At 41.4% G+C, this 18,459-nt stretch overlaps 1 protein-coding gene across 1 annotated transcript; it reads right to left on the reverse strand.

Moving 5' to 3' along the window:
• Positions 1-11,877: 11,877 nt before the first annotated feature.
• Positions 11,878-13,917, reverse strand: bhlhe22 (basic helix-loop-helix family, member e22). The gene has a single exon (XM_058376796.1). It carries the CDS (start codon positions 13,604-13,606, stop codon positions 12,827-12,829), a length of 780 nt encoding a protein of 259 aa, XP_058232779.1. The 5' UTR covers positions 13,607-13,917; the 3' UTR covers positions 11,878-12,826.
• Positions 13,918-18,459: the final 4,542 nt, after the last annotated feature.

Consider the following 18,459-nt stretch of genomic DNA (forward strand, 5'->3'; position numbering starts at 1 on the left):
AATCAATCCTGTTTAATCGGTCCAGCGAGTATGCGGTGGAACACAGCTCCCAGTCTCACGCTTGTCACATCCCAGTAAAACACACTGTTCATTAAATTTATTCCATTACGTTCAGATCAGACGCAGCATCTGATCCATATCAGCTTCACATCCAGAGTTGTTTAAGTTTTGAGAGCGTAAACATGCCCTCGAAATTCACCAGCTTCTCTGTTTTAAATATTCAACAGCAAATCAATTTCACCTGAGTGACGCGCTAGCCGGCGTCGACGTCTAGCATTTATTTTTAATCGGCTCGTTAAGGCTTAATTACGATGATAAACGTCTTCGGCAAGGACGTGTCAGGAAAAACTAAACTTGTTAATAACTAGCATTCGGATAGCAAATGACAGAAATTTTTGATTGTGTAGAGAATTTTCCTGAAAACTTCTCAGAGAATTTTCCTGAAAATATGAAAACACTGGCATGTGTAATGGATCTCGAACACGTTGGAGGTAATGTTCTAGCATTTTAAAATCTATCCAAAAGTAAAAAAACTGAAAGGTTTCAAATTTCCTTCTTGTCTTTTTGGGATCTAGTTCATCGATTAGCTTTTTGTCTGTTTTGCTGAAGCATGTAGCCCTCAATCGAGGCGAGACACGAGCTAGCGAGGATGTAGACCTCGTTATTCAGACTGACTCCTAAAAAACATAATGAAAATAAAAACGCGTGTGCATCATTTGTTTATCCTGTAGGTTCTGAAGTGTCAAAGTTGTTTGACCCTCATTCTCCCTCACCATTCAATCACACACACACACACACACACACACCATGTTGGATCTGCCTCAGCGTCGCCATGACACCCGTCAGATAAAATAGCTATTAACATATGAGTGGTTGTTGAGTGCATGCCTTCTTGTAATTGTTGCAGCCAAAAATTTACATTTTGTGCTTTTTTAATCAGAAATCTTTTAAAATTTGGTGAAATTGAAGCACAGGACTCTTCTTTTAATCTCCTAGCAGTGAAAACACACACTGTATGTAATGACTTTCTGTGTGAGCTGTGCAGTTGATTTGATACCATGTTTATTTCTGTGATCACAAAATCAGAAAATCTTAGAGAGAATAAAAATATACACTATACTGCCAAATGTATTGGGACACCCCTCCAAATCATTGACTCAGGGGTTGGGCTTGGCCCCTTAGTTCCAGTGAAATGAACTCTTAATGCTTCAGCTTCATACCAAGACATTTTGGACAATTTCATGCTCTTTGTGGGAACGGTTTGGGGATGACCCCTTCCTGTTCCAACATGACTGCACACCAGTGACCAAAGCAAGGTCCATAAAGACATGGATGAGTGAGTCTGGTGTGGAGGAACTTCACAGAGTCCTGACCTCAACCCCATAGAACACCTTTGGGATGAATTAGAGCGGAGACTATGAGCCAGACCAAAACTGGGACATCTGCCTTTACATGCACATGAATGTAATATGGAGTTGGCCCCGCCCCTTTCCAGCTATAACAGCTGGAAAATCTTCTGGGAAGGCTTTCCACAAGGTTAAGGAGTGTGTTTATGGGGATTTTTGACCGTTCCTTTAGAAGCACAATTGTGAGGTCAGGCACTGATGTTGGACGAGAAGGCCTGGCTCACAGTCTCCGCTCTAATTCATCCCAAAGGTGTTCTATGGGGTTGAGGTCAGGACTCTGTGAAGTTCCTCCACACCAAACTCACTCATCCATGTCTTTATGGACCTTGCTTTGGTCACTGGTGTGCAGTCATGTTGGAACAGGAAGGGGTCATCCCCAAACTGTTCCCACAAAGCTGGGAGCATGAAATTGTCCAAAATGTCTTGGTATGAAGCTGAAGCATTAACAGTTCCTTTCACTGGAACTAAGGGGCCGAGCCCAACCCCTGAAAAACAACACCTGAATTCATGACTTGGAGGGGTGTCCCAAAACTTTTGGCAATATAGTGTATGACTAAGCCAAGGAAGCTGTTTCTATATGTATAAACACTAATGAGGTTAAACAATTCTTCAAATAAATAATCAAAATGGATTTTTTAAATCTTTGATCAAATCCTGAATGTAAGCGAGTTACCCAGCAGGCTTAGTGACCCTACACGTAAACATCTGACCGTCTCCAGCGGTCACTATTACGACTAGTTGAAGCTCCGATGATAAAATATATGACTCCAGTTACTTTAACAAAAAGGCCGGTCGTAAGACAAGACAAGGGTGGATGACCTTCAGACGTTAACCATTCCTGCTAATTGACTAATAATAAAATGTTTTTATTGTTTTGTGAAAGCCTTTAGGATAATTGAATTTCGCACCACTCCCTCGGCCGGGCCGCGCTTTCGCTGAGGTTGTAAAACATGCCTCTTAATGGGTATAATGAGAAAGATTACATCGGTGGCCGTGATCGCGCGGCTTCCCTCCTCCCAGTCTTCCTTCCACCAAACTTTACATTTAAACCATCCTCATTAGGCCGGAAATTACAGCGCACGAGCCCATTGGTCCTCATTAGCATCCGGCGGGTCCGTGCACGGCCGAGCGTCCTGACATCCTTTAATTAGCTTTCTGCAAATCCAATCATTTTAATAACTGGTGTTAATTTTCATTTTTCACGGCTTCCCATGTCAGTGTTTCATTTTAACGACGTCTTCGGGCAGAAGATGACACGTTACGTGGCCTTGTCTTGCTCTTATACTTATTAGATTAAGCTTTTTATCAGACGTTTCAATCTCTGTCAGGGTCTGAGACTGAGTTTGAGACGGAATCTGAGACTGAATCTGAATCTGAGACTGAATCTGAATCTGAGACTGCACTTGAGTCTGAGACTGAGACTGAATCTGAGACTGAATCAGAGTCTGAATCTGAAACGAAATCTGAGACTGAATCTGAATCTGAGACTGAATTTGAGTCTGAGACTGAATCTGAATCTGAGACTGAATCTGAATCTGAGACTGAATTTGAGTCTGAGACTGAGCCTGAATCTGAGACTGAATCAGAGTCTGAATCTGAAACGAAATCTGAGACTGAATCTGAATCTGAGACTGAATCAGAGTCTGAATCTGAAACGAAATCTGAGACTGAATCTGAATCTGAGACTGAATTTGAGTCTGAGACTGAATCTGAATCTGAGACTGAATCTGAATCTGAGACTGAATTTGAGTCTGAGACTGAGACTGAATCTGAGACTGAATTTGAGTCTGAGACTGAGCCTGAATCTGAGACTGAATCTGAGACTGAATTTGAGTCTGCATCTGAGACGGAATCTGAATCTGAGACTGAATCTGAGACTGAATCTGAATCTGAGTCTGCATCTGAGACGGAATCTGAGACTAAATCAGAGTCTGAATCTGAATCTGAGACCGAATATCTGAAACTGAATCTGAGTCTGATTCATTCAAGATTCAAGATTCAAAGAACTTTATTAATCCCATGGAGAATCATGTGAAATGCATTATTTGTAATAATATATATTGAATTATAGTTACATAAACACTGTAATTTAAATAATAATAATAATAATAATAATAATAATAATAATAATAATTATTATTATTATTATTATTATTATTATTATTATTATTATAATTGGACTAAGGCATTCAAAAAGTATAAGAAGCATAAATTAAACTGAAATAAAATGCTTATGTAAAATGTTTACACAAATGATGGAATAAATCAGATTTGAGTTGATTTATAATATTTATCTGTAATTATTCCACATGATTAGGATCCGGTAGGATCTCCCTCGTGGCTCTTGTTACTTATCTCTGCGTGGAAACAGTGAGAGTTCACACACACACACACACACACACATACACACACCAGTTCAGCTGGAGCTTCTGCTGCAGATCTTTTACCTCCATGAATGCACTGTATTTCACACTTCCACCTTTAAACAGCTTCCTGTTTGTGTAACGTTACGCCTATTAGACGCTGGATGTGTCCCGATAAACTGCTGTCAAGTGTGTGTGTGTGTGTGTGTGTTAGGGGGGTGTTCAGAGGCGCTAGTCCCTTGACAGGCTCTAAATTGCCTTGTTTGCTCAGCACACACACACACACACACACACACCGAAACAGATGCTGTTCCTCTGCACACTGGATCATTCACTCCATCCCCTGGTGCTTAGTGGAAGAACTCCCCTGTTATCCTGCATCTCTTACACACAGACACACACACACACTCCTACAACATGCAATGTCTTCAGTCTTCATACACACAAACACACCATATCTTCATACACACACACTCACACACACACACTCACACAACATACCATGTCTTCACACACACACACACACACAAAGTAGATTTGAAGCAAAAATATTTTTTTTAATGTAAAGCATTCAAATCTTGTATGAATTCTACTGTTTAAGTGTTTTGTTAATAATAATAATAATAATAATAATAATAATAATGTGAGTAATATGTGTGTGTAAGCTTCTTTAAAATTTGATTAAAAACTCTAAATCCATGAAGCAGGAACTGATGAATATACATGAATATGTTCATTAGAACTCACGGCTAATTTCCTTTCACAGAATGTTTTCTAATCATTATATTACTGAGGAAATGACAACGCTTCTGAACGCTGGGAGAATGTTCCTGCAACGCTCCTGCACTTCACTGTCAAGCAGAGGACATGATGCTAACAAACCCTTACTCTAAACCTCTAGGAGGAGTGTGTGTGTGTGTGTGTGTGTGAAGACATTGCATGTTGTAGGAGTGAAGATATGGTGTGTTTGTGTGTATGAAGACTGAAGACATTGCATGTTGTAGAAGTGTGTGTGTGTGTATGAAGACATGGTATGTTGTGAAAGTGTGTGTGTGTGTGTGTGTGTATGTGTGTGATATATACAGGAAAATAATCAACAACAAGACAATGTGATGAGATCAAGTACTCCATCAGGGCAAAATTATTATTTATTTATTTCACACAGCTGCAATTATTATTAATATTTCAAAATATTAACGAATAAAAACCAATGACTTTTATTATTTATTTGTTTGTTTGTTTATTTATTTATTTATAGTTACAGTTGTTTCTGCATTGTCCTCGAAAGGTTCTAGAAACGTTCCTCTAGAAATTCTGCAGCGATCTGAATAAACTTTGGTATAAATCACTGATCTCTGGAGCTCAGCCTCACTCGCACTCGCTGTCCTTTAATAATCTGCATTCTATTTAGAGAGAATTTATTGCCACGGTAACAAACTCTCATCTGCACGATGGAAATAAAGCTTCAGTAATAAACATCGATGGAAATAAAGATCGTTTTCAATAAATCCGTTTTGCCTGGACGTGTAATTATTATCCGGATATTAAATGAAGGCGCCATCACCCCCAAACTCTTCCCCCTGACCATCCCCCTCCCCCCTCCCCCTGCTGTGTCTGACCCCCCACAGAGAGGAGGATGGGGCAGACGTGTCATTTAGCGCTGCGCTAATGCTCTTTGCTTTCCCTGCCCTGGATTACTGTGATTAACGTCCACCCAGCGGACAAGTGTCCGATTGTCAGGCTTCATCCCGCAGCCCGAGCCGGACGAGCGCACTTACCCAGAACGGCGCGAGTGGCTTCGTTACGCCGCTCAAAAGAACAATAAGTCACGTGACGCACCGGCTCGCCCCGTGTTAGTCAAGTGCTTTTTTTTTCTTCCTGTTTCCTCTCGCCTTTGGCCTCAGGCTTTAGGAAAAGTTAGCGCTCTTCATCCAGAGAGATGAGCTGATTACGGATGCTGATGAGCGGCTACTCAGACAGGGTTCTCCGACACTCGGCTCTCTTCTAGTACCTCGTTCTGTGTAGCATCACTCAAACTGCCCGTTCGAGTGGACGCCGCTTTTATCAGGGTTTTTTTTTCGCTGAAAAAAGAAAGTCAGTTTTGATTACAAAATAAACCTCGTGCTGCCAGACAGGAGGCGCGTGCACGCTGATACGCCTGCAATCCGAATGATTTATGCAAATTATGCACATTATTCCTCTGGGAATTTCCTCCCAAACTGCCAGGATAAATTGCCGGAAATTAGCCATAAAATTCAGTGTGCAAGGTGAAGGGTGAAGGCCAAGGACGCAGGGCTCCAGGTTACTGGGGGTGTGTGAGCAGGCGAATTTCTGTGTGTGTGTGTGTGTGTGTGTGTGTGTAATCAGACTTATGACTCCAAGTCCCTAAAGAAAATAGAACCGTGTTCTGATTCTGTCTTATTTCCTCTTGAAACAGGAAGTCAGCATGCTGGCGTGTTGTTGATATTTTTCACTCTTCCTGATTGAGAACTCCTGAGGATCAGCGTGAGGTAGCGACTTTTCCTGTACTTAGCACTCTTCAAGACTTGTACAGACTCCGCCCTCTTCCGGAATAATTGCCACCTTTTTTTCCTCAGGCATGCCTCGTTGTAAAAGGGGACAGTGTGAGGGAAGATGCAGAGCCAAAAACACTGCCCTCAAAGCTCCGCCCTCACACCTTCACAATCACAGCTCTGCCCTCATAACTGCACCCTCACACCTTCACGCTTACAGCTCCGCCCTCTCACCTTCACACTCACAGCTCCACCCTCACACCTTCAAACTCACAGCTCCGCCTTCACACCTTCACACTCACAGCTCCGCCTTCACACCTTCACAATCACAGATCCTCCCACACATCTTTACATTCACAGTTCCACCTTCACACTCCCAGCTCCGCCCTCACACCTTCACATTCACAGCCCCGCCTTCACACCTTCACACCCACAGCTCCGCCTTCACACCTCACATTCACAGCTCCGCCTTCACACCTTCACACTCACAGCTCCACCCACACATGTTCTCGCCCCTCCTAGGGTATATTTGGTATATTCCACATGTCAGAGTAAGTTTCCAGTAGGAATTTCCTGAAGATCATAAGAAGAAGAAAAGTAAGTAAATTCTTTGACTTCTTGTGAGTTAAAAAATAAATAAATAAATAAATAAATAAATAAAATGTCCTTAGCATCCTCCTGTCATTAGCATGAATGCTAGTTAAACAGGTTATTTGCATTTGTTAATTCTATACTAAAAATATCAAACATCATTTTCCTTCTCAACGTACATCGGATTTGGGTGGGAGGCGTGGCCAAGTTTCAGAGGCGGAGTGTGTGTGTGTGTTGAACAAATTCTATAATGTTGCTAACAATTAGCAGTAGCTATAGGCTAGAAACATTTACATAGTGATTAAAGATTTTCTAGACTGCAGCTTGGAGTGTTTTTACACACACACACACACACACACACACACACACACAGAGCGGGGCAGCTGGGAAAACCTTCAGCTATGACACATGGACATTTCTCATTTTTACACAAATCACACAAATTCTGTAGATGAGCTTCATAGAACAGTATTTTCTCTTACTTCCTGTTGTGTTACTTCCTGTTGTGTTTCTTACTGTTGTGTTACTTCCTGTTGTGTTTCTTCTTGTTGTGTTTCTTCCTGTGGTTTTTCATACTGTTGTGTAACTTCCTGTTGTGTTACTTCCTGTTGTTTTTCATACTGTTTTGTTTCTTCCTGTTTCTTCTACCTGGATTCTCTCAGTGCTGCAGCTGGACTTCACGATGCGATGTGATCCCAAATCCCCGAACGTCCAAGAACATCTGATAATCGCATAAAAACCTGGCGTTGGAGTTGGATTAGGAGTTTAATCTCCTCCACGCTGAGCGCAGAGAATACTCCGAATTATCGTTGTGTCGTTGTGTAATTCTGCGTTGTGATCCGGCCGAGAGATGAGATTAACGACAAGAGACAGAAGAAAAACCTTCAGCCTTAAAGCTTTTCAGGCCAAACACTAAGCTTCTGGAAAATTCTACAGGAAACTGAACAGGTAAACAAAACAGAATTGAATTTAAAAAGAACATTTTGACGATAATTCGAAACACTTCGGGATGTGATGTCACAGGAAGTGATGATCAGCGATCCAGTGATTTGAATTGAGAACGCCATTTAATTCATTTTCATCCAGTTACGGTTAATGTTAAGGAATATTGTGAACTCTTGAAGAAGAAGAAAAAGAAGGAAAAAAGGGTGTGTCTGGTTAGTGTAACTTGATTTTTCTCTCTCCTGAAGAAAAAAAGGGGGTGTGTCTGGTTAGTGCGAACCCCCAGTGTGTAAACCCCGCCCCCTGAGAACTTCCTGACACTGGAGACTCCTTCCACCAACATTAGGGTGTGTCTGGTTAGTGCAACTCACTTTCTCTCTCGAAGAAGAAGAAGAATGAGAAAAAGGGGCGTGTCTGGTCAGTACAACTCACTTGTTCTCTCTCTCTCGAAGAAGAAGGAAAAAAGGGGGCGTGTCTGGTTAGTGCAACTCACTTTCTCTCTCGAAAAAAAAAAAAAAAAAGAAAAAAAGGGGGGGTGGCGTGTCTGGTTAGTGCAAACCCCCCAGTGTAATCCCCACCCCCTGAGAACTTCCTGGCACCAACATTCAATCAAAGTCTCTTTACAGAAAAAAAACCAATTTGTTTATTCCGTCTCTATCCATCCATTGTCTATAGCCGCTTTATTCCTAATTAGGGTCACAGGGATCTGCTGGAGCCTATCCCAGCACACATAGGGTGAAAGGCAGGGGTACACCCTGGACAGGTCACCAGTCCATCACAGGGCCACACGTATAGACAGACACCACACACACTCATGGGCATTTTTAGAATTACCAATCAACCTAATGTACATGTTTTTGGATTGTGGAAGGAAACCGGAGTAAACCCACACAGGCACAGGGAGAACATGCAAACTCCACACAGAAAGGCCCCCTGCCTGTTCAAACCTGGGATTCAAACCCAGGACCTTCTTGCTGTGAGGTAACAGTGCTAACCACTAAGCCACCATGCCCTTTGTGTCTAATAAACAAAAAACAAAAAATAATAATAAACAAAAACTAACAAAAATGGGGGCGTGTCTGGTTAGTGCAACTTGCTTTTTCTCTCTCTTGAAGAAAAAGGGGTGTGTCTGGTTAGTGCGAACCCCCAGCATGTAAACCCCGTCCCCTGAGAACTTCCTGACACTGGAGACTCCTTCCACCAACATTCAATCAAAGTCTCTTTACAGAAAAATCTGTTTATTCCGTGTCTTGATGTGATGTGTGACCTTGTGCTCGTGTGACACTCGTGTGTGTTGCTACATGTTTATGTGTTTGTTGTAGAAACAGATCAGTCATGGCCATCGCTTTAGAGTTTTACAGCCCGTGACAGTCGGAGGCAGAGGCCAGGCATGGAGAGAGAAAGATTCCCACGCTCGTGGTGTGGCAGTGATATGAGAGAAGGATAAAGTCCGATCCCTCGCTCAGACATCTTTATCATCCTCACGCTGCGGCACATCTTTATTACGAATCGGCGTCCTGTTGGCTTTTGATATCGCAAAATTGGATATTTTATGGTTTGTGTCTATTTTATTTATTTTTTTTATCTTGCGCTCGTATTCATGACCTCTGAGGATGCGTATAGACGCTTTAAAGACAGATTACGCTTTATTGGCTTCATGAATAATAAAATCGAACTGCTCCAGCGTGAGTATCGCCTCGCCTGCGGCTCGCGACTTGAACATTGAATCACAGAAATGATGCATGATACAGAGATAGTCCTGAGTGCTGCTCTTCTTCTTCTTCTTCTTCTCCATTTCCCCCTTTACACTCTTAAAAGGAACGGTTCTGTACAGAACCTAAAATGTTTCCATCACTTGCTTCGAATACAGCGCCTCAAAATGGTTCTTTCCATTATTTACACAGAGATAAAATTTCAAAAAGAAATTTTTGAAGTTCGTTGCTTTTTAAAGGTTCAATACAGAGCGCTAATGTTCTCTATAGAACCAGTAGAACCTCATTACATGTGCTTACATGTTCTGAAAGATTCCTACATCTCTCACAGCTCATCCCAGGTGAATTAGTCCCTTAAGCGTGAGGCTAATTACTGCATTAAATAATGCATTTCATAGCCATGTATAATTAAACCTCATCACTGAGCTTCTCTCTGTTATTCTCTCTGCCAAAAGTATTACCATATTACCACAGAGAGAATGTGGGGGCAGAAAAAAGTGGAAAAAAACAGGAAAGTAGTTGACTCCAAACAGTAATTGCTGACAGTATTTATTCCAGCAGAGCCCAGTGATGGCTGATTACTGCTGGCCCCTGATTAACGACTCTAGCGCTCGGCTTCACGTCTGCGATGCGCTCAGGATTAGAAAGGACAGACTAATATCAGTGTTGTCTAAATGCCTAATAACAGAGTGGACACATTAGAGAAAGTGGAGCGCTGCTCTTGTTAAAATCGCTTTTTGGCGTCCGGCTCTTGGTGTGTGATTAAAGAGAAACGTGTCACTAAAGCAATGAATATTAATCATCATTTTTTTAAAAAACAGCAACCTTTTTTATATTTTTATTTATTCATTTAATAAAATTTTAACTAAATCTAATTCATTGGGCTGTTCACATCATTATATAAGTAAAAAAAATTATGTATAATTTGTGCTTGATTAGGATTTAATAAATTGACAGAGTTGCAGTTTTTCTTTAATGGTAAAATTCTGATTTCTAAAGCTAACAATAATTTCTCGTTACAGATATCTTACCACTACGTAGAAACATATCACTTGGTTTAAAAAATCTCAACATTTCTTGTTTCTCGTCACTCATTAAGCTTTATTATTAGTGTCACTGTAATTACTGTACAGTAATGATCTTTAAGAGTAATAAACGGTTAAACGGTTACAGTAGCTGTCCGTGGTGCTGAAAGGAAATTATGACAATTATGTCATGTCTTTGGTTTGCATATTTTTATATTAAAATATATAAATTCGTGTTTTTTTTTTAAACAATCTTTCATTTTGGATGGATTTGAAGTGCTGACGTTTGCACATCTTAAACTATATATATGTATACATACATATATATATATATATATATATATATGTATGTATATAACATGTCCAGCTTTTTAATACGAGCCTTAGAAATATCTAAATCTATAAATTCATGAATTAGATTATACAGTTAGACTGAGCCCTATAAAGCTAATATTGACGCAGAAAACAGTGTTTCATTTAAATCTATTTTGTGTGATCTTGTGTGTAGCTACCAGATGATGCTGGGTTTTTTTGTTGTTTTTGTTTGTTTATTTATTTGTTTTGAACCGAGATAAAATGAACAGTTTTATTTTAGCAATTTATTCTGAACCTATAGATATAAAATAAATCCGCTAATAAGAATAATAATAATAATAAAACGAATTATTTATCCAGGTTGATATTTTCATTGAAGCAAATTTTTAATTTTAATTTGAATTAAAAATGTAAAATAAAATGGATTGAGCTTTCTCTATTATTATTTTTCAATCCTTTTTTTCGTATATATATATATATATATATATATATATATATATATATATATATATATATATATATATATATATTAACTCGTCCCCATGGCCGCTGACACACAGAGTCGGACTTGAGAGCTGGAGCGGTGATGTCGTGATTAAACACACCCAATTAAACCAGTGAATAATTACATTCCCTAATCACCTGCGCAAGGTTTTAATTGCTTTAACGACACGTTTCATTAAAGGATTGCACTCGACAGTTTTCCTACTTCGTTGTTTTCCAATTAACACATGACACACACACACACACACACACACCGTCATGGAAATTGTTTCAATCATTATAATTAGGCTCCTTCTCTTATGATCGTCGAGAAGCCCCCACATTTATCCGTTATGTCTTCTTTAATACGGATTTTTTTTTACATGTATAATCTCCATATTAAATTTTTTTTTGCGACTTGTTTTGTCAAAGACTCTTTAACTGACCTAAACAAATATCTGACCAAGCAGCCGCTCAATCTCTTCACACACAAACTCTTTCACAACAAACAAGCAGGCGAAAAAGTATAAGTTTGATCAAAATATTTTAATAAAGCTTCTTTTTTTTCCAGGACATCAACATATACAAATGGCCCTGTGTATAGTCAAAGTGAACCGGATGTATCTGCAGTGCTCACCATGATGACCTGACAACAAGCCCAAGCCGAAATCTCATTCACAGCCTGCTGCATGAGAGTGGGAGAAAAGAATACACCAGAAAGGGAAAAGAAATAAAAGCCAGGTGTACAGCGAACACACTTCAATCACGCATGCGAACCTGGAAATTCAAACCAAAGTCAACTTCAGCGACTCAAACAAGGCTGCAGAGGGAAGGTTAGAAATCAGCTGTGACAAAGAAAAGTCCATCATTTCCATTCCTTTGCTTTCCCAAGTCATAAATGCTACTTGTTATTTATCACCAAACGCAAACATGGAGGCGAAATTCCTAACCGAAATAGCATAGATTATTATTATTATTATTATTATTATTATTATTATTATTGCAACTATTAAGCAAGAGATCCCAAAATAAAAGGAGGCAGGCAAAGGAAAAGTAATGCTCACATGTTGCCAGGTCGGAACAGCTCACTGTGTCCATATTTAGGGTCCATATTTCCATAAAGTGTCCATTCTCAACACTCACACATAGACTTTTGTTTTGCTTTTCGTTCACTCGCACCAGCACTTACTCACTTTTATATTTACATACATACAGGCGCGCGCAAACACGCCACGCGCACACACTTCACACACAGAGAGATATCAGAGATATCTAAAAGAAAGAAAAAAGAAAAGAAACGAACAAACTGCTGGATCTGCGGCACATCTGCTGAAATCCTAGGCGATGTAAGAAAAGTTGAGAATTCTTTTCTATCCGTTCTTGGATATATGAAGAAATGCAGCCTACAGGCGTTTCAGTTTCAGTCTCACAGAAGGTGTGTGTGTGTGTGTGTGTGTGTGTATGTGTGTGTGTGTTTTAAGGCTTGTCGGTACACTGTTTACACAGACTGGAGGTGACGCTGTTGAAAAGGGCACATTTGTCAGGGCACGAGGAGGCCGCGGCGGCTCCGGTGGGGAATGCGGGGTACCCGGGCGACTGCTCGTACGCGCTCAGGCTCGGTGCAAGCGACACGGGCTGGCCCTGGTTCAGGTACGACACGAGCCGTCTCATCTCCTCCAGCGCCTGCGCCTGCATGAGGATGTAGTTCTTGGCGAGGAGCAGCGTGGCGATCTTGGAGAGCTTGCGCACGGACGGGCTGTGCGCATAAGGGATGACCGCTCGCAGCTCGTCCAGCGCGTCGTTCAGGTCGTGCATCCGTCTCCGCTCGCGCGCGTTGATGTTCAGCCGCAGCATCTTCTGCTCGCGGTTCTTCTTTCCCGTTTCGCACTTTGCGCTCGACCCACCCGCCGCTGATGAAGTCGTCCTCGCGTCTCGAGCCGTCGCCAGGAGCATCATCTCGCACCGGCCGTCGCTGTCGTCGTCCGGGCTCTGCTCTCCGCCGCTGCTCTGTCCGCTCGCGCCTTCGCCTCCAACGCCGTACGGCGCCCGCATGGATCCACCAGCGAGACCGAGAGACCCCACTCCTCCTCCGACAGCCTGAAGTGGGTCCGAGTCGGACGGATCGAAAGCTCTGAGCGGCGACTGGCGCTCTCTGCACGGTGCCTCGGAACCCGGAGCGCGCAACGAGTCCATCTTTTTCCCCGAGACGCTCAGGGTTTTGTGTAAAACGTCCCCAAAGTTCGTCCTTCTGTCCATAGTTTATTGCTCTTTTTTTTATCCCCGCAGACTGAACTCAGACGCGCAATCTTGTTCTCTTACGTGTGTGTCATGTGAAGCGCGAATCTTCACTTCATCAAAAGTGAGACGCGAGGAAGTGGAGACTCCTCCTAAATGCGCTCCTGTGTGTCCACATCCACCTTAACCCCCCCTCAGATCTCCACCGATCATCATCAGCATCATCAGCATCACAAGGGGGAGTGGGTCTTTACATCATTATCTCCATGCGAGTTCCGGGTTGCCAGATTTGAGCAGAGATTTCTAATTCAACGGTGATTTTAAAACGCTTCGGCTTCACTTCCATTTTAATGTTTAATGATCGGTCAATATCAGTAAACACATGACGCGTATTTAATCCCAGATTAAACCTAAACGCAAACCTATTTTAACCCCAGTTTAGTCTGCATGTCAAAAATAAAACAAAGTGCCAAAATGAAAAAAAAAAATCAGGACCTGGCAACACGTGGCTGCTTATTAATATAACGATGATTGGCCTGGAGAACATGCACCCAATCAGGTTAATGTTTTAAGTAATGGAATTAAACGCTAGTGAACAGGGGCTGTGCTCTCTGTCTCTCATTACACAAGTTTAGGAGAGATTTTAAAGGGATCTTGAGGCTCTGTAGTTTTTAAATGCGTCTCAGTTCATTTTATTTGACTTCAGCCATTTATTTTAGTGTTTATGTTCCTTAAATGATCTTAAAAATGTCTGCACAAAGGAATAAATGAAACTGATCTAATATTCACGTCAGACATTTCAGATGTGATGTGATGATTAGCCTGATGTTATTTCACCCAAAAATATTCACCAGATCTTCATATGGCTGCCATCATCCTTGTTAATAACATTAATAAATAATTCAGTAATCACTTGATTTTTAATTTCCATTCCTTCTCAAGCTAAAGCCAATCTGTTAGAGGGTCAGATGATTAAAAATGGAAAACATTTAGTCCGTTTGTCCAAGCTGTCCACCTATATCGCGTTTTTTTCTACACGTTTACACGTCATCTGATTAGTCAGAAGTTTGTTGATTAATTCTCTATTACAGCAGCTCAGTAGTGACTGTAGTGCAGTTACAAATCACAGTTTTATATTAATGCGCCATATTAGCGTTTCTATAGCAACAGCTCATTCACTGACATGGTTCCTTAAGTAGATGTTTGCTTGATTTTTTGGGTCTTATTCACATCTAGAGAGGGAAAAAAAACAGAAGCTGGTTCGGGAACTGTTGTTTACAGCTGCTATAACGGAGCTGACTTGCTTTTTGCAGACATTATAACTTTAAATGGATAAAAGTTTGTTGTTCTTTAAATTGCTGTGGGATAAAAGGGAAAAAAACACTTTATGATGTGTTAGCTATGTGAAATAATCTGCTCTGGGATGATATCAGTAGCTCAGCTTCACAGTGTTGTTGATAATTTTCCCACAGTGACACGTCATGAAGTGTTTTATTCCTTTCTGGATGTGATGAAGAAACTTTTATTAGCTTGCTTAAGCTCCTTGGTCATAGACAAAAATCAACACCTGACACTCCTTCATCTGCTGGACTAAAGGGTAAATTAGCATAAATACCGTTTATTCCATTAACACTGAAGGTTTCTGTTTGGTGGAGGAAGATCTGGGCTCTATTTTGAGAGAGATGTGTCACAGCTTGACAGATGACTCGGCTCTGCTCGGTTTGTTTTGCTTACTCATACTGACATTTGGAGCGTCGCTTTACAGTCCAGTTTCATTTTTTCGCACTTGGTCATGTGCTTCCTTCGTTTTTCTTTTTAAAAGAAAAAATAACAAGTGTGAACTTTGACTCATGTTAATCAATCGATCTACATTGGAGCTACATTCGAATCAAATGTTGGGTTGGGCTCGGCCCCTTAGTTCCAGTGAAAGGAACTCTTAATGCTTCAGCTTCATACCAAGACATTTTGGACAATTTCATGGGAACAGTTTGGGGATGACCCCTTCCTGTTCCAACATGACTGCACATCAGTGACCAAAGCAAGGTCCATAAAGACATGGATGAGCGAGTTTGGTGTGGAGGAACTTCACAGAGTCCTGACCTCAACCCCATAGAACACCTTTGTTATGAATTAGAGTGGAGACTGTGAGCCAGACCTTCTCGTCATCACAACATCAGTTCCTGACCTCACAAATGCGCTTCTAGAGAGGAATGGTCAAAAATTCCCATAAACACACTCCTAAACCTTGTGGAAAGCCTTCCCAGAAGAGTTGAAGCTGTTATAGCTATGTAACTGTTATATGCATGTGAAGGCAGATGTCCCAAAACTTATGGTGTATCTGAAGAGTACCTGAAGAGCCTCACTGAGCCTTAAGGATGAGTGGCGCTGATGAATGTATGTGCTTGGATCGCCACCAAGTGGCCACATTTACCAGAAAGTCACGTCCTTTAATGAACACACTTCAGCCTTGACATAAATAAAAAAAATCTTTAAGTGCTTCGTGCTTAATAGAATACACTAGAATCGGCAGTCTGTTTATTTATTACTCCTCGCACTGCACCACACTCCCTCAGATCCTCTAGCACTGCCCGTCTAGTCACACTGTCTCTCAGGGTAAGAGGTAGGTATACATCTAGACTTTTCTCTGTTCTGGCACTGAGGTGATGGAAAGAACTTCCTCTAGATGTCCGAACAGCCGAGTCACTGACCGTCTTCAAACGCCATATGAAGACCTACCTCTTCCCGAAGCACTTAAACTAGCTCTTATTTTATATAAGGCACACTCGAAGGCTGTGTTTCTAGAGGAAAATAATCAACCACTAAATTGCTGCTTCAACCATGAACATCAGGTTCTGACGTGTCTCTTAAACCATTTTTTAAAATGTATTAAAGAATAGCATATTGTATTTCTTTTATTCATTTATAGTTACATTTAACATTCTGGAACGTCCAAGATGCAAGTGAGTACAAGCTGTAGCAGATGTACACCAATCAGCCATAACATTATGACCACCTGCCTGATATGGTGTTGGTCCCCATTTTGCTGCCAAATGTGATGAATCGTGATTTATTAGACCAGGCCACTTTCTTCCATTGCTCCGTGGTCCAGTTCTAATGCTCACATGCCTATTGTTGGCGTTTTGGTGGCGCACAAGGGTCAACACAGGAACTCTGACTGGTCTGTGGCTATGCAGCCCTATATGCAACAAACTGTGATGCACTGTGTATTCTGACCCCTTTCTATCAGAACCAGCATTAACTTCTTCAGCAATTTCAGCAACAGTAGCTCATCTGTTGGATCGGATCACACGGTCCAGCCTTCAGTGAGCCTCGACCGCCCATGACCCTGTCGCCGGGTCACCACTGTTCCTTCCTTGGTCCCACTTTTGATAGATTCTGACCACTGCAGAGCGGGAACACCCCACAAGAGCTGCAGTTTTGGAGATGCTCTGATCCAGTGGTCTAGCCATCACAATTTGGCCCTTCATCAAACTCGCTCAAATCCTTACGCTTGTCCATTTTTCCTGCTTCTAACATCAACTTTGAGGACAAAATGTTCACCTGCTGCCTAATATATCCCACCCACTAACAGGTGCCATGATGAGGAGATCATCAGTGTTATTCACTTCACCTGGTCACCTTGGTCATAATCTTATGGCTGATCGGTGTAAACAGTCATTCCCTCAACAGTCTCTCTTTTTCTCTCTCACTTTTTTCAATACAAAGACAAAATACGAGCAAAATCCCAAAGATTTCCTGACTGTTCCAAAACGCTGACACTGGAGACTCCTTCCATACATCACCACATAAATACTTCCTCATATCGACACACATTTGTTTGTTTTTTTTCTTTAATCTGTATCTGTGTCTTAATAGGAGCCCTTAAAGCTCCTATGTAGAGCTATGTAGAAAAAGCTCCAGATAGAACCCACTGAGAACACTAACAACCCTATAAAATCTAAAGGACACTTTTGTAAGAAGGTCAAAGTTAAAAGTAAAACAACAACAACAACAATGGTTAAGAATTAAGGACCAAAAGCTTCTTTAAGGAACCAAAAATGCTTCTTCTATGGCATCACTCTACAGAAACTTCCAGGAAGAACCGTTATACGGAGAGAAGAACCATTAACTATCCAAAGAAAGCTTTTTACTGTGGATCATAGGTCAGGGAGCGAACACACACACACACACACACACACAGTCTCTCAGATGGAAAGTTCTAAGTTCTAAGTTGTAAGAGTTTCTCTACTTTACTATATTATGTAATTTCCTTCATTTTTAACACGTAAGCACACGTTAAAGGTATTAATGCATCAGTGTGATCATTCTCATCTCTGCAGCTCAGGGTGTAAAGGATAGTTCTTTTGGCCAGGCAGCAGAGCAGAACCTCCTCACAGACAGCTGAGGGCCCGAGGCTCGCTCTTCATCTTGCGATGGCAGAACGGAGGAACACCTTCATGCCCAATCAAACAGCGCTAATGAGATGAGATGAGCCAGGACGGTCAAACAGCAGCCACCGGCTCCTCAGAGCTTCTTCTCCTGCAGCACGGGTGCCATTATATACTGAATTACAGAGCTGTTACTGAGATTAGAGAGAGAGAGAGAGAGAGAGAGAGAGAGATATTTAAATATGTAGAAATTATTCATTTTTGTGCTCAATTCAGTCATGAGGAAAAAGAGGGATGAGAGAGGAGAGGATGGAAGAAAAAACAAGAGGAAGCAGCATCCAAAGAAGGAGTGAAAAAAGATGAGTGAGGGGGAAGAACAAATAAAGGGAGGAACAGAGAAAGGGAGGAAGTAAAGGGATAGAAATCCATCCATCAGTCCTTATCCTTCCATCCGTCCAGTCATCCAGTCACAGATCTCACCATGGA

The sequence above is a fragment of the Hemibagrus wyckioides genome, linkage group LG23, assembly GCF_019097595.1.
Source record: "Hemibagrus wyckioides isolate EC202008001 linkage group LG23, SWU_Hwy_1.0, whole genome shotgun sequence".
NCBI lineage: Eukaryota > Metazoa > Chordata > Actinopteri > Siluriformes > Bagridae > Hemibagrus > Hemibagrus wyckioides.